The sequence below is a fragment of the Eschscholzia californica genome, unplaced genomic scaffold, assembly GCF_041429995.1.
Source record: "Eschscholzia californica isolate CP2 unplaced genomic scaffold, dmEscCali1.0.p SCAF_4, whole genome shotgun sequence".
In the NCBI taxonomy this organism is placed as follows: Eukaryota; Viridiplantae; Streptophyta; class Magnoliopsida; order Ranunculales; family Papaveraceae; genus Eschscholzia; species Eschscholzia californica.
In genome coordinates this window covers 29,342,620-29,368,389 of record NW_028238461.1, presented here as the reverse complement: position 1 = coordinate 29,368,389, position 25,770 = coordinate 29,342,620, and the positions used below count along the sequence as shown (strand labels likewise).

The 25,770-nt window shown below is 36.3% G+C and overlaps 1 protein-coding gene across 50 annotated transcripts; it reads right to left on the bottom strand.

Annotated features, from left to right (window-relative positions):
• Positions 1 to 358: 358 nt before the first annotated feature.
• Positions 359 to 18,973, bottom strand: LOC147544042 (uncharacterized). 50 transcript variants are annotated; one of them, XM_086673050.1, is made up of 11 exons: positions 18,673 to 18,865; positions 17,415 to 17,494; positions 16,924 to 17,057; positions 12,609 to 12,671; positions 8,191 to 8,659; positions 7,487 to 7,625; positions 4,889 to 5,328; positions 3,701 to 3,771; positions 1,839 to 3,537; positions 1,522 to 1,726; positions 359 to 766 (listed from the first exon to the last, which is right to left on the bottom strand). In XM_086673050.1, exons 7-11 carry the CDS (start codon positions 5,274 to 5,276, stop codon positions 514 to 516), a joined length of 2,616 nt encoding a protein of 871 aa, XP_086529176.1. In that variant the 5' UTR covers positions 5,277 to 5,328; positions 7,487 to 7,625; positions 8,191 to 8,659; positions 12,609 to 12,671; positions 16,924 to 17,057; positions 17,415 to 17,494; positions 18,673 to 18,865; the 3' UTR covers positions 359 to 513. The 50 variants fall into 50 exon arrangements, with proteins under 50 accessions (XP_086529176.1, XP_086529199.1, XP_086529169.1 ...); XM_086673073.1 differs by lacking the exons at positions 8,191 to 8,659; positions 16,924 to 17,057 and adding exons at positions 12,836 to 13,011; positions 13,453 to 13,482 and having other exon boundaries at positions 3,649 to 3,771; XM_086673043.1 differs by lacking the exons at positions 8,191 to 8,659; positions 16,924 to 17,057 and adding exons at positions 12,836 to 13,011; positions 13,453 to 13,482.
• Between the last annotated feature and the right edge of the window lie 6,797 nt (positions 18,974 to 25,770).

Sequence of the window (25,770 nt, the reverse complement as noted above, 5' to 3'; positions counted from 1 at the left end):
CAACCACACTCAAAGGACCAAATGAATTATAGGCGCATCAATAAGACAAAGATTGTCCACATGAATTTGAGGCCCTTGAGGATGAACTTCGAAGGCCTCTACACTACTATTAAGGATCCAAGTGCTAATTAGGTGGATGTATATGCCCATTCTGTTATATGCTGTATTCAAAATTCTATCTTAGTGATGTGGTCAATGCTATGTATTAAATGGAATAACTCTTAAGAGTCATTGTTTTTTTTTAAATAATACGCATTGAATCTTTTGGAGGGAAGTTCTATAGGCGCCCCGTTATTCCAAAGTCAACCATCTAATCATCACGTCAATGATGGAATAAGACTCAAAACTCAACACAAGCTGCAACTACAAATGTTTGTAGAATTAAACATCAACAGTTTTTCCAAACTATTTCCCCAATTGGAGAATTGCAGACAAAGAAACCAGTTTCGATTTATTCTGACCATCAATCACTATTAATATGTAAAACAACAAGCTCTGTCACATAATTTCATATTACAGATCAATAGTATCATTGCCTAACTCAGCTACACTAAAATTATAGTCATCCATATCTGCTGTCACCTTAATGGAAGGATTAGCAGCATCACTGGCACTGGGTATACCCACATCTAACCATCCCATGTTTTCCTCATTCTCATCCAAGTTTCCTGGATCCTCAATCCACTCTCTTGCATACATATCCATTTCCTCCATACATATTGGAACTTCCGTTATAGTTCCTATCTTAGCTACCACCGCTGAGTGCCTAACAATTTCCAAAAGAAAAAAATATATTAGAAGTAAATGGTTTGGGCAGTGTCGACCCATTATCATTTCATGATGTGTGTGCCTATCGGAGATGGATGATCTGATCACACGGTTTTGTGAAAAAGGATGCCGGGTATTTGGCAGTCAATTTATAGAGGTTGCTAACAAAAATGTGTTACGCATTGAGAAAACAAAACAGAATGGAGATGACGGTAACATACTTTAACGAAGTTGATAGTTAAGATACTGATGTTTCTTTTGAAGGACAAATGGAGTTATACAAGTTTAGTCTGACAAATAAACAAAGAAGAAGGTAGTTCTTGCAGTTAAAGCAAAGGACTTTCTTGGTATCTATTGAGTACTTGCAAATATTCATGAACAAAGTTTTACTAAGCTATGGGTTGGTGATACCAAGTGCATATGGTTATACCGTAAATAATACAACTTGAGAACAAATTACCTTTTAAATGGAGACAGAAAACAAAACTTGATTCCCTTACAGACAGTTTATATAGCAACAAAAACATTAAGATGAGACATAAGCAAGGTTTGAGACATTGACTTGTTGTGCAGCATAAACATATAGATACATTTGATTGTTAGGGTTATCTAGCATGTGCATTTTGGCGTATGTTACTAATAAACATAGAAAAAAGGAGGTACGAACTGAAGATTTGATGGCATGCTAAAGCGGGCAGAATCCAGAAAGGGTTCATATATTGATACTTATATGAGATAATGAAACTAAAATACCTTTGTTGTAGGCGCAGGTTATAGTGAACAAATCTTAAATTGTCCAGCCTTTCGTGCTCTAAACGATTCTTATTTTTCACATGGATGTGGTTATATGTGCTCCACGTTCTACCACAGCCAGTGGAACTACATGTTTGACTTAAGATTCTGATGGCAAGACGTTGCAGATCTGGATAATCTGTGGCATATAGTGACCACCATGTAGCTAAAAAAGAGAAAACATGATATTCACATACTGCAGAAATGACTGAAGTCCAACAATCGAACACCAAACAAAAGCTCCATCAGAAAGAATAATATTAAAAATAAAAGATTACCAGGGGCTAATGACCCTCGACCTCGTATGGCCATTGGCCGACTGAAATCTCCATCTGCATCCTTATAGAAACTTGTCTGCTTCGTGATCATAACTTGAGAACTTAAGTTTGGTTCTAAGCCCTCTATGCAGTCAAGCAAGCCTTTCTGGATCCCCTTGTTGGTGGATGAATTAAGATTATAAAAAATGGATGGGTTTAGATAGTATGCTGCTGCGTGGAGAGGGCTGTGAAGGTCCTCTTCCCATATACGATCAATGACTTCCAAATACGGAAAATAGTCAGATTCGTTGTTATCAAATGCCTCAATAATGCCTTTCCTTGCCTTATCCATAGCATCATATAGGTATCCAACCATAGGTCTATGTTCTCTACTGGCTAGCTCAAACACAGTAAGAAGAGGTTCTGTAACCTTCAAAATTCGAGTACACACCGACCAGAACAATGGATCCAACACAGTTTCTGCAACCTCAAGCCCTAGTCTTTGTTTGGAGAAAGGAGACTCTATCCAAGTAGTACTTGTAAACATCTGGTGGAGAGGATCTTTCAAGGACACAATGCTTTGTAGTGTTAAGAAGTTGGTAGACGATGTCGTAAGGCCTGGTCTAACAATATCTCTTCCATTTGTCTTTTTTCTCATTAAATCGAGTACCCATTCGTGGTTGTATATGAATTGACACATTCTTTTCCCTTTCGTCAGTCCCTCCTTTACCTCGGTCATTTTTCCTAGTTCCACAAACATTAAATCAATACAGTGCACTGCACAAGCACTCCAAAAGAATGTCTTATATTTGTCCATTAACATTTTCCCTGCTTTTTTATAGTTTGGTGTAGTATCTGTTATGAAATGGACAATGTTCTTTGAGCCCACCTCTTGAACGATACCATCAAATAGACTCAGAAGTGCAGAAGGAGACTTTGAAATCTCAGATGCGTCAACCGATTTAAGGAACATGGTACCTTTAGAACAATAAATGGAAAAGTTTATATAAGTAGAATCACTTCTGTCTGCCCACTTATCCGCCATAACGGAGCATCCACTTACCTCCCATGACTTCCTCAATTCTTGGCACAACTGACCTACTTCTCGAGCACTTCTATTTAACAAATCACCCCTTAAAGAATGATATGAAGGCATCTTATAACCAGGTCCCACTGCTGCAATTGCATCAGCCATCTGCTGGAAATATGATGAATTAGCCGCACTGAATGGTATGCCAACATCATGCATGAACTTAGCAACAGCCATATCTACTTGATCAATATTTCCTTGGGAAGCAAAAAGGTTCTGAAAAAGAGGTTGAGCTATGGGTGTACCAACTGGAATAGCTTGCCTTCTTTGCCTCTTTCTTCTACCAGAGACTCCTTCATTCCACTCTTCTCTACTTCTATGAATGTCAATGTTACTTTCGTCTTCCTTGCATTGGGAGCTGGAAAAAGGCATGTCTGGTTCTTTTTGCTTCTTCAGTTTCTCCAAAACTTTAAAACCAAGATGTTGCTGTATTTGTGCTTTAACATCTTCTGGCACTTTATCACATGGGGCTATATTTCCTCTTTCCCCGGCTAAATGATGTTTCAGTCTGGAAATTCCACCACCAAGGATCATCTTTTGACAATATTTGCACTTAATCTTCTGTTGGTCGCCATTGACCATCATCCCATGGACCCAACCAAGATCAGTGGCTCTTGCAGGTGCTGAAACCTTGAATGAATCACAAATAGAGAGAAAGAACGACAATTATAGAAAACAAAGGATACAGAAAGACTAGAAATAGAAAAAGGATGTCAGTGAATATCTAAAGCTGGCACTTACGGACATGTGCAAACTGAGGATATAGTGAAATGTGTTCGGAATTATAACTCACTTGCTCATTCTTGCATTGAACAGCTGAAGGGTCATATATTTCCTTGCTCAATACCGTCTGACTGTCCTCATCTGATACAAACAATGAGATAGAATTGAAAGTTAGCCGAATATTAAGTCCGACTGAAAAAGGTTACGGCACTGAAGGTACCAAACTACTCTGGGATACATTTTACCCATGACCTTGGATGTGCTTCTTCTAGTTAATCATAAAACAATGGGTACAACGTGATAAAAAATCATATCTGTGGATGACAACTGCCTTCTACAAGTACGGGGCATTTTATCTTTCTTCTTTTCAAGATATATCCAAATATGAAGACTAAGTATGAATACTAGCTTCAGAGAATGAATGATTAATATAAGGTCTTCAAATTGCTATTTTACTACTTAACTCTATCTATTACTCTATAGAATGTACAGAAACAACTACAGAGGAAACTATTGAGAACAATTAATCAAGGAAGGTGTTAATTATGCGGTTATAACAGTTTACAGACTACTTTCTGAATCATAAATGACACTTTTATTTATCATCTAGATTAATAAAGGGGTAAAATAGACAAGCGAGGCTAACTAGATACCTGTTCAAGGGTGTGAGCAAGCTATTCTATTCTGTTTCAAATGTTCAAGGTTTCCCTTGCCCAAACGGTCAAACCAATACAGAAATCAAGGTTAAAATAGTGCTTCTCTAAACACAAAAATGTAAAATCTCTTGCTCATATCCTAAATGAAGTTCAAGATTCGGCCATCAATGAACAACATGACGAGTAAGAAGTTCACTGTGTTCAATAAGTTCTCAATATATATATATATATATATATATATATATGATCTATCAGCCGATCTATGCGGTACCTACTTCCACACAAATACATGATGCAACTATATTTGGATATAATTTCACTATCAAGAACAAAAAAATGCGAAATATTTGGCAAGTTTACACCCTCGTACCCTCATACACATTATGTATAAAAACTGTGAGCATATTACATAGATCATCTGATTCATTTCCTACGAAGTCTATCCTCCATTTTCATGTTCACCAAAGCTGAAATCTTCAGTAATAATGTTTTCTCCGTAATTAAGTGACAGGAACTTCGCATGTTTTTTAATAATAAAAGGAAAAAAAAGTGATTCAATCGATGTGAATAAAATAGTAACAAGATGGACAAGAACGACAAACCATTTGACATTGGGTGAGTTTCTTCTGCTTCCTGGAATGTCGGCATACTCTCCAGTTTAGCAGTTGTGATCTCTTGATCCAAGTCGTCAGAATCTGTGTCCTTCTCATCATATGGCCGCTCATTCAAAGGTTCTATATATACCGTTTTCCGCTTCTTTCCTGTTGTTTTCCGCATTTCCCACGCAACTAAGTGTTTTTCTATAACCTCTCTTACTTCTTTGGGCACAGCTTCACATCCCTTAATTTCTCCCCTTCTACTAGCTAAGTGTTTTTTAAAGCGGGTAATACCTCCAATCATGATTCTGTGGCAATAATTGCATTGGACATGGTGCCTATGTTCCGCAACCATTTTACCATGTTCCCACCCTATGTCTCTAGCACGTGGCATGTTTGCTAGGGCAATGCCACAGTGTGTAAAACCTCAAAATCTGCAACGTTCACTGTAAAAAGGGCAAATAGATGCTAGTAGGATACCAGTAAATACATGTACAAATGCATTGAGATATATTTGAGTAGATACAAGCAAAAAAACATGCATGTGACAGTGAATATGTCACATTTGACATGATAAGTCCAATAACAATCACATATTATTCTCACATTCATTTGGATTATGTTTAGATAAAGGCTTAGTGCAAACAGTTTGTTGCTTATGTAAAGACAGAGGCTGCTAATATTTGGCATTTTAAGAAACTATGCTTCAACCTTCCATTACATCTTCAAATACCATAAGCGATCCTCAGCTGCAAAGCATTATCCTTCCGCTCAAAGCTAGAAACACAAAGCTTAATGCCAAAAAATGTTCTAAATCCGGTGGTCCAATCTTTATGCGGAAGGTCTTCAAGTCAAGTCCCTAAGCGGTGCTCCTAAGGGTCGTTTCGCTGAAACACATATCCAAGGGGAAGTAGGAAAAAAAAACTTTAAGCAGTTTGGGGAAACTTCAAGGATAAAAAATTTCCATTAGTTTAAACCGGCTACATATGGGAGCGTGTCAAAGGAAACACGCCAACTTGACCAAGGCTGTGAAAGGTTATATTTTCTATTTTAGTGTGTGTTCCTTTTTTTTGTTGAAAAGTGTGTGCCTTCCTAGTTTCATGCCTTTTTACGGGTTATAGTAAAACTTGTGTTTTGTCATTCAAATAACCACACGTTATATAAGAACATATCAGTTAGCCGTTTACTTAATCTATCAATTTATTATGTACTAAATAACCATATTCTCAATGTTATCAAATCGAAAATGGTATCACGAATTGTTTTAACAACAAAGCATATTCCATAGTATGATGTAATATAACTAATCGCTCCACCAAACTAGCTTTAGCCTCCTCTTCCATGCACTAATTTTCGCCCTTGAGTCCTAGACAACCGTGTCTTAGTGAGATTGGACAATCGACAATTGTGTGGCATTTTTACAATGATAATAATTACTAACAGCATATATGATAGTAAAGATAAAATAATGCAGCTACAATATTTGAATATAGAAGTTTTTATATAATGATGGTAGGCATTTGTTCATGATGTATCCATGCCATACTGAATGTAATGACTCTTGCAGTCCATATAAAAAAAGAATGACTGTGACATCTTCAATATCAACTATCTCACCCTCATTCATGTTATAAACACATGTGACATCCTTTTCCATAGTTTCATTTTTTAATTCAGTATTGTGTTCGAAAATTTTATCAACAACACCAGTTTAAGACTTAACTAAATCTTCTTTTTTCTTTTTCTTATTTTTCAGAGGCTGATAGGTACTTTCGAACTCTAGTAGGAGGCCTAACTAGATCCAGAAAATCTAATAAAAACTACATGGCAAAAAGAACGATGACATATTAGTTATAATGACAATAATAATAGTAAAAAGAATTAATAGTGACAATAATAATATATAGACGGACACAAATCAAGATGAGCAGAAACAAATTAGATTATTTTTTAAATACGAAAGAAAAGAGAGTACACACCACATACTCGGCAGAAAATACCAATATCCAATCTCTAATATTGGACATGTTTTCTTTTAGAAACAAACACCACATTAGGTTTTTTATATAATATATTTTTATTACTAGGCGTAACCCATGCCCGTAGGGCATGGACAGTTATTTTGACTACGTCCACAAAGTTGGTCGAATATATTTTTCTATTATCACTATAGATGCACAATCATAGCCATGGACCAAATTTTTCAGGTTCTAATCTTAACCTGGTTACTGTAAGCGCTTATAAATTCTAATAATAACAATTCAACCTTCTAAAATTTTGCAAATAGAAGATAATGTTATCAAGGCTAAGACATTTGAGGATTTTAAGATAGAGGTTCTAATCGTAATCTATGTAATACTTCAAGTGCTTATAGATCTAATATAACACAAACAATTTGTTCTATTTGAAAGTCTAGTTCATTATAATGAACTTAACAGGGTTCTTCATGCTTATATGCTTCAAACAGATTATAGGTTAAAAGACATTTTATTTCTTGACGGCTGACGCACATAGTTGAACAAATATCAAGCACCCATATATTGGTAAATAGCTTTGTTAACTCAACCAACATCAACAAAGAATTGATCAAAGAGTAAATCATACCTAATCAGCTAAAACTTAAACACCACATATTGATCAAATTGTTGAACCACAAAATTCTTTTCCCAGAAGAACGAAGTTATCGACACCCACCAGAATTTCTAAAACCTTTAAGAAGTCTAGAGTTGCAATTGAAGAAGCCCTGATAAAGCAAGCAACAAAAAGATACAGTTTCACATTATTATCACTCAGCCAAAGAAAATGGAACATACCAAAAATTAGAATTCTACGAACTGCATCAAAATTTCATCTTAAAATGCAAAGAAATACATTGGATCTCCAGGAACTACACTCCATTTCATCTCAAAGCCCAGTCGATTTACACAAAACCAAAGTAAAAGGTTCAGATTTAAAATCAAATTTTGCTGGTCTATCATTAAGGCAAACTGATCATAAAATTAAACATAAAAAATCAATCAGAATTCTATGAGAATTAAGAAACTAATTGAATGGATCTTAGGTACTTCTAGACATCAAATGTTGGACTTAGAACCTACTCAGTTGGGCTCGGGAATCGGATCGGGATCGGCCAAGGACCGAGCTCGAGTCAAGGCCGAGCCAGGCCGAGTATCTTGTTCGAGTGTAATTACTTTTGCGTAATTACATATAAAGGATTATGTTTCTCCATCAAGAATTTAGAAAGCTTTCATTTTGTTAATTTGAAAGACAAAAGAGATCAGTATTTAATGGAGGGTTCTTCAACTTACTAGTCAATTGCTGAGCTGACACAGCTTGGATGAATCAAAGCTTTTCTCTCTTTTCTTCTTCAAATTGGATGTCTTGATTTTTGAACAATTGGATGTCTATTTTTTCTTTTTTGAAACTTAAAATCAATATATTAACGAAAAAAAATATGTACCGACAAATTATATGCTGGTTCATGTTACCGGTTACATCATCCATGCCTCCCAATTAATCACTGTATCACTATAAATCTTTTAAGTTCCTAGTCCATAAAAATATGGTTCCTTTCACATCTTCTATATCTATATTTCTTCTATATCTATATTACTGGTCAAGTTCATTTCCTTGAAGATTTTGTTATTCCTATCTTTCCAAATGTTCCAGACTATTGCGACGGCACTAGATTCGATATGTCTCGTCTGCTTTGTTTCTTCTTCAAGTCCTCCCATTGCTCCAGCATCACTCCAATACTCCTAGATCTACACCATTTCACTTTTAAAGATGAAATGAAGTAGTCCCAAATATTTTCAGCAATTAGGCAGTGTAAGAATATATGATCTATGGATTGTTCTTTTATGCATAAGATGCATCTGTTCAGCACATTAAAACCTCTTCTCTTGAGAAGGTCCACTGTCGATAGTTTGATTGATTTTATGGTTTTGATTCGGGTATATTAAGTTAATATAATAACTTAACTTGTTTTGATTCTTGTACTATAAATTATAAGAAGATTTCCCTTCTTATTTTAGTCTTGTTTGTATACTATTTCAAATTTTAGAAACACCGTGCTTCTTAGAAAAGGAAAAAAGAAAAACTAAATAAATAAAGTAAAATAAAATAAATTGCCAAAAGCAAATTCTGAAACGCAAACAGTTACTAGTAAGGAGACCATGGATCACTCAACAAGACATTGTAGGAACGTTTCGTTGCAGAATTATTTCTTACACGAAAGCATCGCGGTAATCTTTTTCATGACACAACTAAGTACTCCAAAATGCTTCACCATTAAAACGAAGAGTTGCTTACGATATACTTGGTTGAACACTGTATTTCAATTACTAGCCCATTTACAGCACGGTGTCTCGCACTCTCATTAAAAAACGGAATATACTATGTCATATAGTGAAGGAGGGATTCATTCACTAATTTGTTTACTTCTCAATTATGTTACAGAAGGGGAGAGAAAGAGAAAGGAATAAACCACAACTTGAAGAAAACTTCGACACTGTTATTGAGGCGAGATAGAGAGGGCAGTGAAACCCTAATGATGAAGTAAAAACCCCAATCAGAGAACGTCCATGGCAGATTTTGGTACAGGAACGTGACAGAACGTCCATTGAAAATTTCCGTTGCCAGACCCTAAGGTTTCTCACCTGCAATGGTGAAGTGAAAACCCTATAACTATGATGAAGAGGGTGAAGTAAGAGAGAATTTCTGTTAAATTTTGGGTCGAGGAGTGGTTTGTGAATTTCGTTTAAGGTCCCTCTATTTAGCTCTACTTACTCACACATCCCCTCCTCTATCCATCTTTTTCTTTTAATCTAGATTGTTGAATGTCCTTTGTTTAAACAAATCTGAATCACTAGTTACAAGGATAATAAAAGAACATAAAAACAAGTTAAGTTATTTTATTTACAACGGTGTAACCCGTGTCCCTATGGCACGGAGAGTTACGTTAAGCATGTTTCTCTTGTGCAAATAAAATCAAGTTTGAAAGCAATTTTAGAGGAGCAACATAAGAGATAATTAACTTCTTTTGGGTGCAAAGTTTTGGGAGATTCAAGAGCTACATTTTTTGAAAATTTGGATTAATATATTAGAAGAACAGAAAATGATAAAACTGGATTCAAGAGATACAAGTTTTGGGGAAAGACGAGAGGGAGTGTACAAGAACGACAGACTTCATCAACATCAATCCAGTTTTATCATTTTCAATCTTCTTTCTTCCTTTACTTGTTGATCATTAATTTAACCGGGTATTTAATTTTTATGACTTTAACTCTTCCACTAGGGTAAAGCATGAAACCCTAACAAGGTTATTTGAATTATAATATCATGTTTATTTTGTTATCTCTTATAAAGTGCTTTAATGTTTCAAATTAATCATAGTTCGGTTAGCTTAAGAAACTAACAAGTTCGAATCATAATTGTATGATATTTCAAGTGAAGTAGTGATGTAGGACTAGGACAGAAATGGTAAAATGGACTTGAAGAAGAAAATAACTTGATTATATTATAGATAGACACTAGCATCACACTAGTACAAGCTAGGAACCACTCCTAGAGCCCTTAGGCATCACACCTATGGGATATTTGCATCACATAAATACATATAGCTTGAATAACTGGTGGAATATCTTTGTTTGTCCTCAAACAAAGGGAATACAAGCCTTATATAGGCACAAACCCACCTTTGCCATCTTTACTTCTAGACTTTTGAACTTCTAAACTCCTAGGACACTAAAAGACATTCTAAAGGACATTTAAGACATTAAAGAGACACTATAAGACATTAAAGAGACACTAAAAGACATTAAAACTTTAAACAAAGTGAAACCATTTTGAATTGGGCCCTTCATCTAAGACATACCAAATCAAAATTCGGGCCTTACTATCTTTCTTTTGACGCCTCCGGTACACCTTTTGTGGATGTTGCTGTCATTCATCTCTAGCAAGTAGGTTATGGGTTTTGTTATTTTATGAATATTCCTAACTATTTTATTTTGCGGAAATTTAATATTGATTTCGATCTATTTTCGAGTTATCAAGATAAAGATAATAAATTCAACTTTGATCTTAGATTCAAGTATGATTGTTAGTGGTAAATTCCAAACTCCTAAATTCACAGTATAATAGTTTTCCTACAATTTTATTTTGTTTTCCAAGTTTAATTCGTTTTGGTTTTCAAATATATCCTCAAATTTCGTTTTTCTCTTGCTTAGATTAATAGTTTATTTGAAATTTATATTTAGTTCCGACCGAATCCTCGTGGGATCAACCTCGTAATACATGTCAGTTATTCACATATGATTCGTATACTTGCAAGGTTTATTTGATCTTGTTAGCCTATTGTTTAGGTTGACTAGATTTCACATTAAGAACCCCAATAAATTACGACTAAGTTGTTTTATCCAAGATGGGAACATGAGGAAACCATAAGGAAAATATGACTATATGAGAAATGTTGTACTCCAAAATGGAAAGAGTTGGAAACGTTCATTATTTCATTCAAGATAAAGCATTCCATTATACATCTCCAATGCTCTCAAAGAAAAGGAAAAAAATAAAAATATTTCAGTAAGTCACAGGAGATTTGCTGTTTAAACCCCCTTTCATATAATTGACTTGCTGTTTGGACTCCCTTTTTCCAGTGTTGCACTTTGGACTCCCTTTTGACGGAATCACTCTGGAGTATTCCGTCTCTAAAGTTATACTTTAAAGAATTCCCAATTTACCCTTTTTCCAGTCTGCAAAATTCATGCTTTGATAGATGAAAAGCCGGATCTGAGAAAGCAAATTGGATGTATGACTTAGGGTTTATGTTAATCTTCCTTTTGGTATTTTTAATCATAGGGTGAAGATTCACCTACTCCATTATTGGATGAAAACAACAAATCAGAAAAAGCAAATTGGATGAAAACCCAGATCTGAAAAAATGGAAAGTTCTTCATTTATTTTATCATCAAAATATTCTCACTCCTAGAAGAATTACTTCCCAATCACATAAAAAAACTTCCACATAAAAAACTTCCTACATGTAATTAATGGTACTATTTACAATTTGATTGCATAACTGTGAAGTATTTCACTCTTACTTTTTTTTTTTGAAAAATTATTTCAATCTTACTTGGCATTTATGTTAATCTATGGAAATTTTGATCCAGTAAACCAGTGGAAGTTTCGTCACCGGATGACCACCGCCACAACCATAAGTAGTGGTCCACCCATAATAACAACCATGCTTCCAGAAGAGGGTAAAAACTAGTATTTTTTCCCTCTTGAAGTGTTATATTTAACATTTTTTTTTGAAAAAGGGAGTCCAAAGTGCAACACTGGAAAAAGGGAGTCCAAACAGCAAGTAAATTATACGAAAGGGGATCCAAATAGCAAATCCCCCTTATTTCACATAAGCGAAAAAATCATTACCTCCTTTTCTAAGATTTTTTTTCTAAGTAGAAGTAAAACAAATGAGGTAAAATGAGCAAGGACTTACTTCAACCAACCTACACACTAATAAAAGTCAACAAAAAAAGGAATTTAAATTATTACCGTCAAGGGCGAAGCCAGGATTTGAAACTATAGCCTAAAATTTTTATAACTAAATTTCTTCTTACGGTTAATATATATTCGTCGAAAGTAACATGTAAAGGCAATTTTCGGTGTCAAAGTACAATTTTGCAGCATTATTGTCACAAACCATATATGAAAAGTAAGAGCATACCTATTAAGAATGCAAAGTTCGTCCGTTGCACAATTATATCCGTTACTTTATCCAAAAGACTACCTATCAAAAGAAACATTTCACAATATATCATATTTTCATTTCATTGTATATATTACCACATTTAGCATATAACAAAAGAGGGTATAACAAAAGATGGACAAAACTTCAAAATCCATCAAAATGAAATGTAACTATACTACTTAAGTTGAGCACTTGAGCCCTACGATCCTTCAACTTATAGAATTCATCAATTATTGAGTCAGAATTGATTGTCTCGGCTATTTCTTTCTCGATGTGTATAATCATGCAATCTCTTAGGAAATCATCCTCCATTTGCTACGAAGTGTTGTTTTGACGAGTTTCTTCACTGAAAATGCTCTCGTAGTAGTTGTCGCAGAAACTGGTAAAGTTAACACCAAACAAATCAATCTATAAACCAGACAATAAGACTTTGGCTTTCTTCTTTCAACCAATTTCTTGCACAACTCTGATATCGTAAATCAGCATCAAAACAAAACAAGTTCAGATAAATTCCTACTCTCTAAAGCTACAAAAAGATCATGTATGTTATTAGGTAAGTCTTGTTTAAAATTCATATATCCCCTAAACCCATAAAGCCCTAAGGGTGCAATCGAAAATTCACCCGAATAATCTAAATTAGTAGTTCAATTTATCAAAATCATTAACCCACAATAAAGTAACGGATAATGAATTAATCAAACTTAATTATCCACCTAAAAATCAAAATCAATAACCTAATAGTAATACCAAAAATAATCAAAATTGAAGCATTAGAAGCTTTAATAAATATCAAAAAGAAGAGGGAAGAAACATTACTTACATAGATTGAAGATAAGAAAGCCTTGAATCCCTTGATTAGTTGATTTTGGTGTTGTTAGAAAAAATAGAAGATAAAGAACTCATAAACCCTGGATTTCACTTTAAATCTTAAATTTATAGAAGCATTAGAGTGTTAGAGAGAGATGGTGATGTTAGATAACGTGAGGAGACATTGAACCCTTGACATTGATAAATTTAAATCTTAAATTTTCACTCTCACTCTCTTGGGTTGGAACTCACGAGCAGCCCTTTCTCTCTCTAGTTCTTCTCATACCAGGTAAGTGAAAAAAAGTTCCCCTGGCTGCGTTTACTGATGTACCCCTCTCTCTTTATAAAATTAACCAAGCTGCCCCTGGCTGGAGCCAGGGGCAGTCTCCAAGTGCATCTGCCCTTGCTTACCGTGTCCCTTGTTTATCCTCCTCAACAGAAGCATAACTTCATCTTATTCTTCACCTTTGAAGAGTATAAAAAAGACAGTCTGGCCCATAAAACACTTCTAACTCGATCATTTTCCAAAAATTGATGAAAAGCAAATCAACTGTACATCATTGTTTACGTCATGACTTTTGTGAAGGAGTTATATACGAAATAAATTAGCAACTCCAGAATCTCGGGACACAAAGGTGTGATTTTCAGAGGAGAAGGATCCAATGACAGTTTCCAAGTGTTAGAGCAGCTCCAACGTGCTGGGGGCTGGGGCTCCCAATTTGAATTTGGGAGCCCCAGCCCCATCCCTCCAACCCGGGAGCCCCGGGGCTGGGCTCCCGGTGGGGCTGGGAGCCCCAAGCTCCCGGGCTCCCAAATGGGAGCCCGGGCTGGGGGGCTCCCAGCCCCAAATATGGCCGTTGGGGGTCTCCCATTGTTTTAATTTAGTTTGAAATTTAGTTTTAATTTTTTTTTTAAACTAATTTTTTTTTCAAAAAATATAAATTGTTTTAAATTTGTTTTTCCAATCATTTCTCTAATTTTTTTCTTTTTTTTATTTTTTTTCATCTTTTCAAAATTCCTTCTCTCTCTAACATAATATTAAATTTCAATTTTATATTTGAAATTAATAATTTATAGTTGAAAATTAAAACACAACCCTCACACACATACACCACAAATGTGCATATTTTAGATTTGGGAGCCCCTCTTGGGAGCCCAACGTTGGAGTTGTGAAAAGCCCCGGGGCTCCCAAAATCCAGGGGCTCCCAAAATTGGGAGCCCGAGCCCCACATTGGAGTTGCTCTTAGAGCAGCTCCAACGTGCTGGGGGCTGGGGCTCCCAATTTGAATTTGGGAGCCCCAGCCCCCAGCCCCATCCCTCCAACCCGGGAGCCCCGGGGCTGGGCTCCCGGTGGGGCTGGGAGCTCCAGCTCCCGGGCTCCCAAATGGGAGCCCGGGCTGGGGGGCTCCCAGCCCCAAATATGGCCGTTGGGGGTCTCCCAACGGCCATATTTGGGGTGGATCCCCTTTTTAGGGGATCCACCCCACTTATTTAGTTTTTTTTAATTTTTTTTTTAAACTAAATTTTTTTTCAAAAAATATAAATTGTTTTAAATTTGTTTTTCCAATCATTTCTCTAATTTTTTTTCTTTTTTTAATTTTTTTTCATCTTTTCAAAATTCCTTCTCTCTCAAACATAATATTAAATTTCAATTTTATATTTGAAATTAATAATTTATAGTTGAAAATTAAAACACAACCCTCACACACATACACCACACATGTGCATATTTTAGATTTGGGAGCCCCTCTTGGGAGCCCAACGTTGGAGTTGTGAAAAGCCCCGGGGCTCCCAAAATCCAGGGGCTCCCAAAATTGGGAGCCCGAGCCCCACATTGGAGTTGCTCTTATACCAGATTAGACCAGGATAGCCAACTTCTTGAGCCATAAGTTTTCAGAATAGTTTGGCTAAAGGCTATCCCTCCTAGAGTTGGTTTTTTCCTTTGGTCCATGCTACTTCAGAAAGTACCAACTGTGGATGCTTTAAAGAGAAGAGGCTTCCACATCCCAAACAGGTGCATCCTGTGCAAGGAAGAGGAGGAGACCATTGATCACCTATTCCTCCAGTGTAAAGTGGCGTCAAGTATCTGGAGTTTCTTCTCCAAATCCATCTCAACCCAATGGTATTGTCCCAACTCAGCCAACCAGATGTTAACTCAGTGGGACGGTCCCTATAAAAGGAACAACAGAAAAGAGGTGTGGCAGCTAGTGCAAGCGACCATCTTTTGGAACAAATTGAGAGACAGGAACAACAAATCTTCAAGGAAAAGAATCTATCAAGCAACGTCAATATTGAAGATGTCAAAGGAACTTTATTTTCTTGGATTAGGAAGCTTGAAAAATATAAAGATGTTACTATCCTAGATATAGTAGTGTATTGGGAGGCTTAAATATCGTGAGAGATTCCAATGCCTTTCCATAACCCTTGTAAATAGTTTTTTCTTCAATATATTCATTTAAAGTTTCAAGAAAAAAATTAGCAACTCAAATCTAAAATTACACAAATAAACTAAATCTAAGTCGTCTGACTCAGCTGACTCAGTTGACTCAGCCCGACTAACTCAGAACGCGGCTAGGACTCTAGGGTAGCCCGAGCCAATCTTGGCTGAATCTTGAGTCTATGGTATGGTCAAGTAACTTGGCTGACTCGACCGAGTTTAGGCCAAGTCAAGAGTCATCCCGACTTGCCGAGCCACCGAGTCAGAGTGAAACTTTTTCTATTTGTTTTGGTTTTCCATCCTGAAATTTTTCATCTTTCTGTTTTTATTACTATTTCCTCCTTTTCATCATTTTTTTGATCGATTTACCCTCTTTCTTTCTTAATGTTCTTTCTTCTCCAATCAGTTTCCTTCTTTCTTCATTTTCTTTCCTTAGTATTATTTTCCTTCATTTCTTTTTTCATGTCTACAAATCTGTCCTTTCTTTCTTCTTTATTTCATTTTCTGGAGTTTTTTCTTTTACTCTTGTTTCCTTCCTAACTTTATTATTTCCTATTTTCCTCTTATTCTTTCCTTCTTTCCTTCTTCACTTCTTTGCCCATTTTGCTTCTTTCCTATGAAATTGAGAGTGTATGTCGAGACATATGTGGCATACATATAAAAGAATAACATGTATATAAGTATAAAAGAATAATCTGACTCGGCTCGACATGGCCTTTGGTTGATCTCGAGCTTATTTTGAGTTTAACAACTTAGAACTAAATGCGTAAGATAAAAAGTGAACTTGTCATCTTATCATACTACAATGTTATATCAATATTTTGGTTACGTTCAAAAACAACTTTTGCAGCTGTGTTTAAATATCATAAATTACTGTCAAAGAGAACAACAAAATCCTTAATGATCCCAAGTGCTTTTGCAGATTAATTGAGTGAAACACCATAAGTAGCTTGCTTTTCATTCCACAAACCTAGACCCAAGGCTTTTCATTCCACAAACCTAAACTAAAAAGTTAATAAAATATCAAACTGTAGAGTTACAACTTACAACTCTAGTCTTCTTTATAATGTAGTGTCGCCTAAATTGTTGCAGGAAGTTGAAGCAACAACTGTAGATAGTAGATTCATCTCTAATGGGGTTCTTTATTGTTAGACAATTTACCGGATCTGATTTGGGATGTCCTAAAAAATAATATTGATTTCAATTTTTTGAAAATCCAAATGAAGTAAAAAATGCATTGATCTAGAGTTCAAAATTTAAAGCCAAAAGAAACATGTGTTCCTTGCAAGGCATTAGAAGAACAAAAAGTTTTTCAACAACCAACACTGATTATGGTAAAATTAAAATGCAAAAAATATGTTATCTAGTCTAGAAATCGGATTTTCCGATTAGATGAACATTTTAGCTATATACTTCATGCCTATAACCGACAATGTGACTTGCAAAAACATGCATCGTTTGACTCATTCTAAGCATTACTTCAGAAAGAAATGGAAATGGAAATTGTAGAGATGGAGAGAAAACTGTAATTAACTTACAATATCTTACGTGCAATTTATCGAACATTTTGAACACCACAAAAGTAGCAATGACATTCTTTTTAGTACCATTGTCGCAACTACGATAAAATAAAACAGAAATGAGTGATGTAATCTTATATTTAATCATGGATAGGATAAACAAAAATATTGTAAACCAAATATTATAAAAGAGCTTTAGAAGAAAAAAGAATTACTGACATAAATTAACTTGTAACACATATTGGGCCCAACAACGCTAGAATTATAGTCCTTAATATCAAACAAATAAATATCAAAATCCTATAGATAACCAAAGATCTGAGTTCTCAAATAACTGTACTAAGATATAGAGAAAGGAAGTCCCCGAAATAGAGAAAGAATGATATGTTCAGGTCAACCCAGTTTACCCCATAGAATATTGAGCCAAGAAGCGTCCGAACTATTCACGTAAAAGATATTTAGATGATTTCAAAAATATAAATCATAATACATGATACAACGAAGTGAAATTACATCAGATAAAGTAACATTAACAATAAAAGATTTATGTTAAACTCAGATCTGTATTATTTTGAAACCCTAAAGAAATCCTAAATCTACATCAAGAAAGACTATGAATAAGTAACATACATGAAGGAAGATTAAGAATCAAAACACTTAATCAATTAAATGAAGCACTTATGCTTACAGTAAAAGTTTATAGTAGGGACTAAGAAACTACATCCTAAACAGAAATAGTGAATTTCTTACATGAAGAGGAAGACATGGCGAGATGTATGTTTCGGATGAACGCGTTCAGTTGTAAACCACAATTAGACAACAAAGATTAAGATATATAAAAGAAAGAAGAATATTAATCAGATTTTCTTTAGTTAGATTACAACAGAGAATGACAGCAAGATTAAATAACATAAAATAAAAGCAAGAGTAAATATGTAAACCCTAACACATACTATAGACACCCTAAAATAAATCATTTAAACAGCAAAATTAAATCTTTAAACCCTAAAATAAAACAAATAAGTAAGATGTAATAACTTAGAATAACAGCAAAAATTTTGCAGAAAATATCTATAGAAACCCTAAATCTAAATATTCTTTCAGCAACTAGACTATACAAAGCTCCCTAAATTTAAAGATCATTGCAGCAATTAGACAATAGGAACGCTAAATACTATATTTGCAAACAAAGATGGAGATGAATGTGAGAGACGAAGAGTCTAAATAGTATTGCATCAAACAAAGATGGAGAGGAAAGATAGATGAAGAGAGTTACCTGGATCGAGTTTCTCGCTTCTCCGAAAGTCGGCCAGTTCAGATGAAAGAGACAGGGTAGAAAGAGAAACAGAGAAGATGTCGATTTTGTTTGAAGTCCCTTATTTTCCTTTCATTCCCATACTGACCCTTTACTATAGGTTTAATGGCTCCTCCATCCTTCTTTCATCTCATTTTCGACGGTGTGATTCCATAAATCAAAGCACTAAATCCAATACAAGAATTGCCAACAACTAGTAGCCCAGTTGTTAAGTGCATATACTCTGCAATGCAGAGTCCTAGATTCAATCTCATAGAAGTGCAGATTCAGAAATATTGAACTTCGGTATAAATAAAGTAGTTTATATTGGCTTTAGGTCATTTAGTTTCGTTGGACTTTAGGACATTTCATTTCGACGGACTATAAGCAAGTAGTATGTTGGCAGTTATCGTGTTTATCACATCGTATCGATGTATCCATGCCTTTGTAATGACCATTGTAGTCAATACCATAACAAAAATCCAATACAAGAATTGTTTAAGGACTAAAGTGTAAATAACAATATTATAAAATTTTAGACTAGTCAACGTGTAAGGGTTAAAGTTTCAGATGCCAAGTTACGTGGGGTCGTATTTGAATTTCTCGAACATTATGATAGAACCATGTGCCTCTCGTGTAGTCTCCCACGTAAATTTTCAATCTCCACCCTTACACGCCATGAGGGTTGGACATAACCGTTCTATAAGAAATTGACCACAGCCCTAGAGAGTCACCTTCTAGGTCAAAGTCATATATCATTAGCTTCAGCCAAATGCAACCCAAACCAAAACCCTTTCATCTGGCCAGTAGGGCTTCATACTCTGTTTCGTTATTGGTGACTGAGAATTTAAACTTTGAACCTTGGAAGGTTTTTTCTCCTTCCGGACTCACCAGGACGGCTCATGCCCCCTTTTTGAGCTTCGTCTGAAGCCCCTTCTATAAAGAGAGTCCAAACCAACTCTGGGCCGAACTATGTTGCTGCAACGGAACATTCGGATACTAAGTCAGCCAGGCCTTGTCCCTTTATGGGGCTCCTCGATACGTACTTTATATCGAATTCGTTGAGTTCTATCGCCCATTTTCACCAGACGTCCAAACATCCATTTTCTGTAGCACATTCTTAAGCAGTTGGTCTGTTGTACTACCATATATAGTATGTGCTTGAAAATATGGCCGTAGTGTCCTGGTCGTGACGATGAGCGTGTACGCCAGCTTTTCTACCTTGGGGTAGATTAGCTCAGGCCCAGACAGTACTTTGCTAACGAAGTACGCAAGATGCATTACTTCGTTGATTGTTTTATGACCACCACTGATACAACTTCTTTTTTGATGTGGACAGATAAACCGTTAGCTCGTCTCCAGGATTTGGGTTGACCAATAAGGGTAAAGTCATTGAGTGTGCCTTCAGATCTTGGAAGGCTTGTTTTGCCTCAGCTGTCCACTCGAACTGTGACACTTTTGGGTTTTGAAGAAAGGCAAGGCCTTATCCCCCATCTGGCTTAGGAAGCGAGAAAAATAGGCATGTCTTCATGTTAGTCTCTGGACTTCCTTTGGCTTGCTAGGGTTGGGCATATCAATCGGGGTTGTGATTTTAGCCGGGTTCGCTTCTATTCCCCGACGATTGACCAAAAATGCTAGGAACTTTCCTGACGTTACTCCGAACGCACATTTTTCCGGGTTCAGCTTCATATTGGATCCCTGAAGCCTGTCGAAGGATAGCTTGAGGTTGGGTATTAGGTCTGTTCTGACCTTGTTTTTTTTACGATCATGTGATCAACATAGAATTCCACCGTTTTTTCGAGTTGTTCTTCAAAGATTTTGTTGAGCAATTGTTGATACGGCGCCCCGCCGTTTTTCAGGCCGAAAGACATTTGTTGATAGCGGTATAAACCTCAATCAATTAAGAAGGCGGTATGCTCCTGATCTGTCCAGTGCGTAGCTATCGGTGGTAACCTGCAAACACATCCATGAAGTTGAGGAACTTGTGTCCTGGGGTCGAGTCTACTAGCTGGTCGATGGACGGTAACGAAAAACTGTCTTAAGGGCATGTTTTATTCAAGCTTGTGTAATCCACGCACATCCTCCATTTGTCATCCTTTTTAGGCACGAGTACCTCGTTGGCGAGCCAATCGGGGTACTATGCTTCTCATATTACTTTAGAGGCCAGCAATTTGTCAACTTGTATGGCAATTTCAACTTGCTTATCTGGTGTGAAGTTTGTCTTCTTTTGTTTGACCGGTAGGCAAACCTCTCTGATATTTAATTTGTGGGTGATGACTAACTGGTCGATTCTTGGAACTTTGTCGGTTCCAAACACGAACACGTGTCGATATGCTCTCAAGGATTCACCCAGTTCCTCATTTTCTTCGTTGGTCAATGTATTACTGATGGGCCTAAAAGGTTTCCCTAAAAGGTCTCAACCCGCAAGTATACGGGCGTCAAGTAGTAAAACCGAAGTCGATCCGCAGAGACTAGTTAAAATCTATTCTAACCTAAAACTAGCAAATAAGAATTTTGGGTTTTAGCTGATGAGGACGATAATTATAAATAAACGGAAATTAAATCGAACCAAATTAAGATGGAAGGAAGTCTAAGGTTTCAGAATCTACCACATAAAATCATCTTTAGAGTAAATAGTTAACTAGTTAATTCTCCCTTTTCATAAGTCAGGATTTCAGATAATAAAATATCTTAATTCCGAAAGATATTTTTGTCGAAAATAATAATCCATAACAACGTCATTGTTGTGTTTTGAGAAATAAACCTCTAAACTGTTATCTATCAATCGTTGAGCATACACTATCAAAGAATTTAACCTAAGTATGATGCATCAAATTAAAGGTATAGATAATGAAAAGATAACCTATTTGACAAATTAAAACAACTTACACTTTAAATCACGATAAAAAAATTAACCAAATAAAAATATGTCTCTAAAGGTTCAAGAATGAGTTTTATCATAAAACCCTAGATGGAAATTTAGCAATACATGGTCATGGAATACATTTTAGAAAATAGTTTCATTAGAAAATTCAAGAGTAAAAGAAGAATAAGATATCACCAAATAATTGACTCTCTTGTGATGATGTTGAACCTTGATGGTACGTGGATGAGAAAAATTTCGTCCTCAATCTCTAGCAAACTCAACAAACAGTCTCCATTCACTCCCTTTCTCTCTCACAAAGAAAAAAAAATACTAAATGAAGAATACTATGTTTTTTAATTTATTTTCTTTCAACAAAGATGATCACTAAATTGATAATTCAATTGAAAATGGTAATTAGAATCTTCTCACACTTTCTTTCTACAATTCTCTCTCTCTAACTCTGAAAGTTTTTGTCTGTGATCTTCTCCTCTGTTTCTTCTCTTTTTCTCTCTCTCTATAGATTACATCATGGAGCTCAAGAGAAGATGAACAAGAACAAAGAGAGAAGGTCAGTTGAAATGGAGCTAACTCTCTCTACTGTAAATATTCTCTCTACCTCTTCATTATCCCTGATTTCTCTCTAAATTAATATTAATCATCTCCATGAAATAATTCAATCAAGCTCTCTCTGTTTCCTTTTTCTAAAGAATCAATTAGAGAAAGAAAATAACTTTCTCTCTCTACTATGATATCACGTTCTCATCTCTCGCTCTCTCAAGAAATGAAGGTCAGAGAAGAAGATTAAGAACCTCACCCATAAATATTATCAGGCTTCTATCTTTCCTTCTCTATTTCCTTTCCTAAGAAATTCTCAAGCTTCTTTCCTTCTTCAATCACCTGACTCCAAGACTTTGCATTAAAGAAAATATTATCTCATCTCTCCCTCTTTCTATAAATTTTCAAAGAGATTTTAAATCAAATACGTATTATAAGGAGAAAATAGATTTATGTATGAGAGGTAGTGGGTGCCATGGTACAATGCATCGCGGCCGCGTGAAGCTTGTGCGACGAGCCTCATCCAACATAGCTATGTACGTGGGTGAAATCTCGGCCATTAGATCTGCTAGCTGCTCTTAGGTACACAGTAACAACATGGGTGCGGATACACTGAATTAAGCTCAAAAGAAATCCTGATTGTTGTCTTATGCAGCCCACTAATATACCGAGTTGATGATTTTGCTAGAGTCACACCCCTTCTAGCGCCAATTGCTGATGTCAAAATTCGTCAATCCTAAAATTAGTACGAGAAAAGAAACTTGATGTTGGATCACGTCTAAATGGATGATTTTGGTTTTTTATTTCCCGCTCTTACTCCTAGAAACCTGTGGGAAAACCTGCAAAAAGTTCAAAAACCTCTTCGACGCTCAAGACAATCAGGTTGCCCTTTGCAGTTAAAGAATTGTTTATTGATTGATGTTTGTGGAACCTACCTGGTTGAAGGTGATGTGATGCCCTTTTATAGGCTGCTTTGGACCGACTATGATAGATAGTGAGATTGAGGCGGTTGGGATCCACTGTTCGGGATTTAGACTACTCTTCCGTAGTCTAGGGATTTAGGATTTGCTCTTTGTGTTTATCTCATATCTTGGATATTTAGAAGTTCTCCTGTTCAAGGATCCTTGCTAGATATCCTGCCGAGTTGATAGATCCTTTAGGGGATGTTTTATCCTTTGAGACTCTTGAAACTCAAGTTAATTAAATACTTAAGATTTTGGTCAACTGAGATCTTGGGGAAGATTTGGGTTGGTAAGCGTGTGGGGCGCTTCTTATTTCCCATGTTCAGGGCTTAAGGCACCGACCTTAGTTACGTGGACCCCCTTGTACTTCTCAAGAATCTCATGGCATACCTAGTTGTATTTGAGGCAGGGTTGGAGCTCCTTAGATGATCTTGTCGACTTCTCGATTCTGGGCTTAGGTGGAAGACCTCTTCGGGCTCAGCGATCCTGTTCCCATGAGACGGGTTGATCTGTTGAGCTTCTGGTCTTTTCCTTGACTTATTAACGATAGTCAACGAGTGGCCACTTTATGTATCATCAATCACAAGTCCCGCCACTTTTTAGTTGAAAAGAGAAAGACTAAGGAGTAGAAAAACTTATTGTCTATTTCCTGCTTAAAATAAACAATTTATGATAATTATAAATGTTAAGCCCTACTAAACCGGTTTTATACCAAAGATGTATTTTGAGTGTTATTTCCCAGTACTGTCCTTGTGTCGAAATATGTGAATCTCAAGCGTTATCATTCGACTTTCTCAGGATGGGTCTTCCCCAATCCCTCAGATTTTAACTTTTTGTTTTTTAAACACGCGTTTTGACACGTGATTATACTTTAAAGATCTTGTTTCATAATTACCGCGACTTTCTCGCCTTGTTACAAGCCTTCTTTAATTATCTCAAAATCTTTCTTGGTTTAGTGGTAGAGCTTCTTTTCTTCGTTGAGTGGTCTTTCGTCAGTACCCTTTTTCGAAAAGTTAATATTTGCCTAAGCCTAGGCTAGTTCGATCTAGCTCATATGTTGTCAAAATTGTACTGTCACATTTATTTCATCTCTTACCAGATCAAAGATTCGCAAAGATCTTTGCCGAAAGTAGGTTGGATTCGCCTGTTTCCAATGAGTTTGAATTCTTCCTCAAATCAGTTTGATCTTCCCCTTGTTACTCTGTGACTATAAATATTTTCTCAGCCTCTGGTTAATCATCATTTGGGCATCAGGCAAAGTCCTTCTCTAGTACTTGAATCGACGAGTTTCGCGATACTTGACACGCTCGTTTTCCGTCATTTTGATTGTTCACCGTTCTTTGACCATAATTATGATTCTTAATCTTTCGTAATGTTAGCTTAATCGACGTGTCTTCCCAAATCCATAGCTTGTAATAAATCTGTAAATATAAACAGAGTTAATTCCTATATGGCCCCCTACTTTGTGACCAGCTTCCTTTATGGCCCCCTTTTTTTCGTAAATTCAAATATGACCCCCTATTTTCAAGTAAATGTCATTACTACCCTTCTTAATTTTAAATTTAAAACATTTAAAAAACATTATTTCCACCTCACCCCTCTCTCTCTCTCTCCACCTCATCTCTCTCTACAACTCACCCATCTCTCTCTCCAATTCACCTCTCTATCTTTCCAACTCACCTCTTTCTCTTCCAACTCACCTCTTTCTCTTCCAACTCACCTCTTTCTCTTCCAACTCACCTCTCTCTCTTCCAACTCACCTCTCTCTCTCTCTCCAACTCACCTTCATCTTCCCCGATTAAGGTCGCCGGCCGGAAAATTTTCCGGCCGGCGACCTCCAAAAAAAAAAAAAAAAAAAAAAAATTTCCTCTCATCTCTCTAAAAACTCCGGCGAAGGGAACCCCCTTCGCCGGAGTTTTTAGAGAGAGAGAGAGATGAGAGGAAATTTTTTTTTTTCTTTTTGGAGGTCGCCGGCCGGAAAATTTTCCGGCCGGCGACCTTAATCGGGGAAGATGAAGGTGAGCTGGAGAGAGAGAGAGAGGTGAGTTGGAAGAGAGAGAAAGAGAGGTGAGTTGGAAGAGAGAGAGGTGAGTTGGAAGAGAGAGAGGTGAGTTGGAAGAGAAAGAGGTGAGTTGGAAGAGAGAGAGGTGAGTTGGAAGAGAGAGAGGTGAGTTGGAGAGAGAGATATGGGTGAGTTGTAGAGAGAGATGAGGTGGAGAGAGAGAGAGGGTGAGGTGGAAATAATGTTTTTTAAATGTTTTAAATTTAAAATTAAGAAGGGTAGTAATGACATTTACTTGAAAATAAGGGGTCATATTTGAATTTACGAAAAAAAGGGGGCCATAAAGGAAGCTGGTCACAAAGTAGGGGGCCATATAGGAATTAACTCATATAAACATGCTTGCGTTGATCGAAGATTTGCTCTATTTCCATTTTGCGTTTTCAATGCTTCACTCTCATTTGAACTTTTTTCTAAATTTTTCCTTTTCCCTAGTCCCGAAAACGAGTCGATGGCGTTGACATTCTATGCATGTGTTCTTCCAGAACTTTCATGCGATCTGCTACGTGAAGGTTACTATCGCGACCATCTCCGAGGAAGCCCTCCAGATTATCCAGGTCATCCACTTTCCTGATTTGGTCGACTCATCCCTTTTGGCATGATCCATTAGGCCGCTCAGGAGGTTGACTTAGTAAGAT

Excerpts from the sequence above, each read along its gene's own strand:
- LOC147544042 (XM_086673035.1), bottom strand. The coding sequence starts at position 5,276 with ATGCCACGTGCTAGAGACATAGGGTGGGAACATGGTAAAATGGTTGCG. Across the intron at positions 1,727-1,838 it reads TCGAGGGTCATTAGCCCCTG|CTACATGGTGGTCACTATAT; the intron begins GTAATCTTTTAT and ends TCTCTTTTTTAG. Across the intron at positions 767-1,521 it reads AACCTGCGCCTACAACAAAG|GCACTCAGCGGTGGTAGCTA; the intron begins GTATTTTAGTTT and ends GGAAATTGTTAG.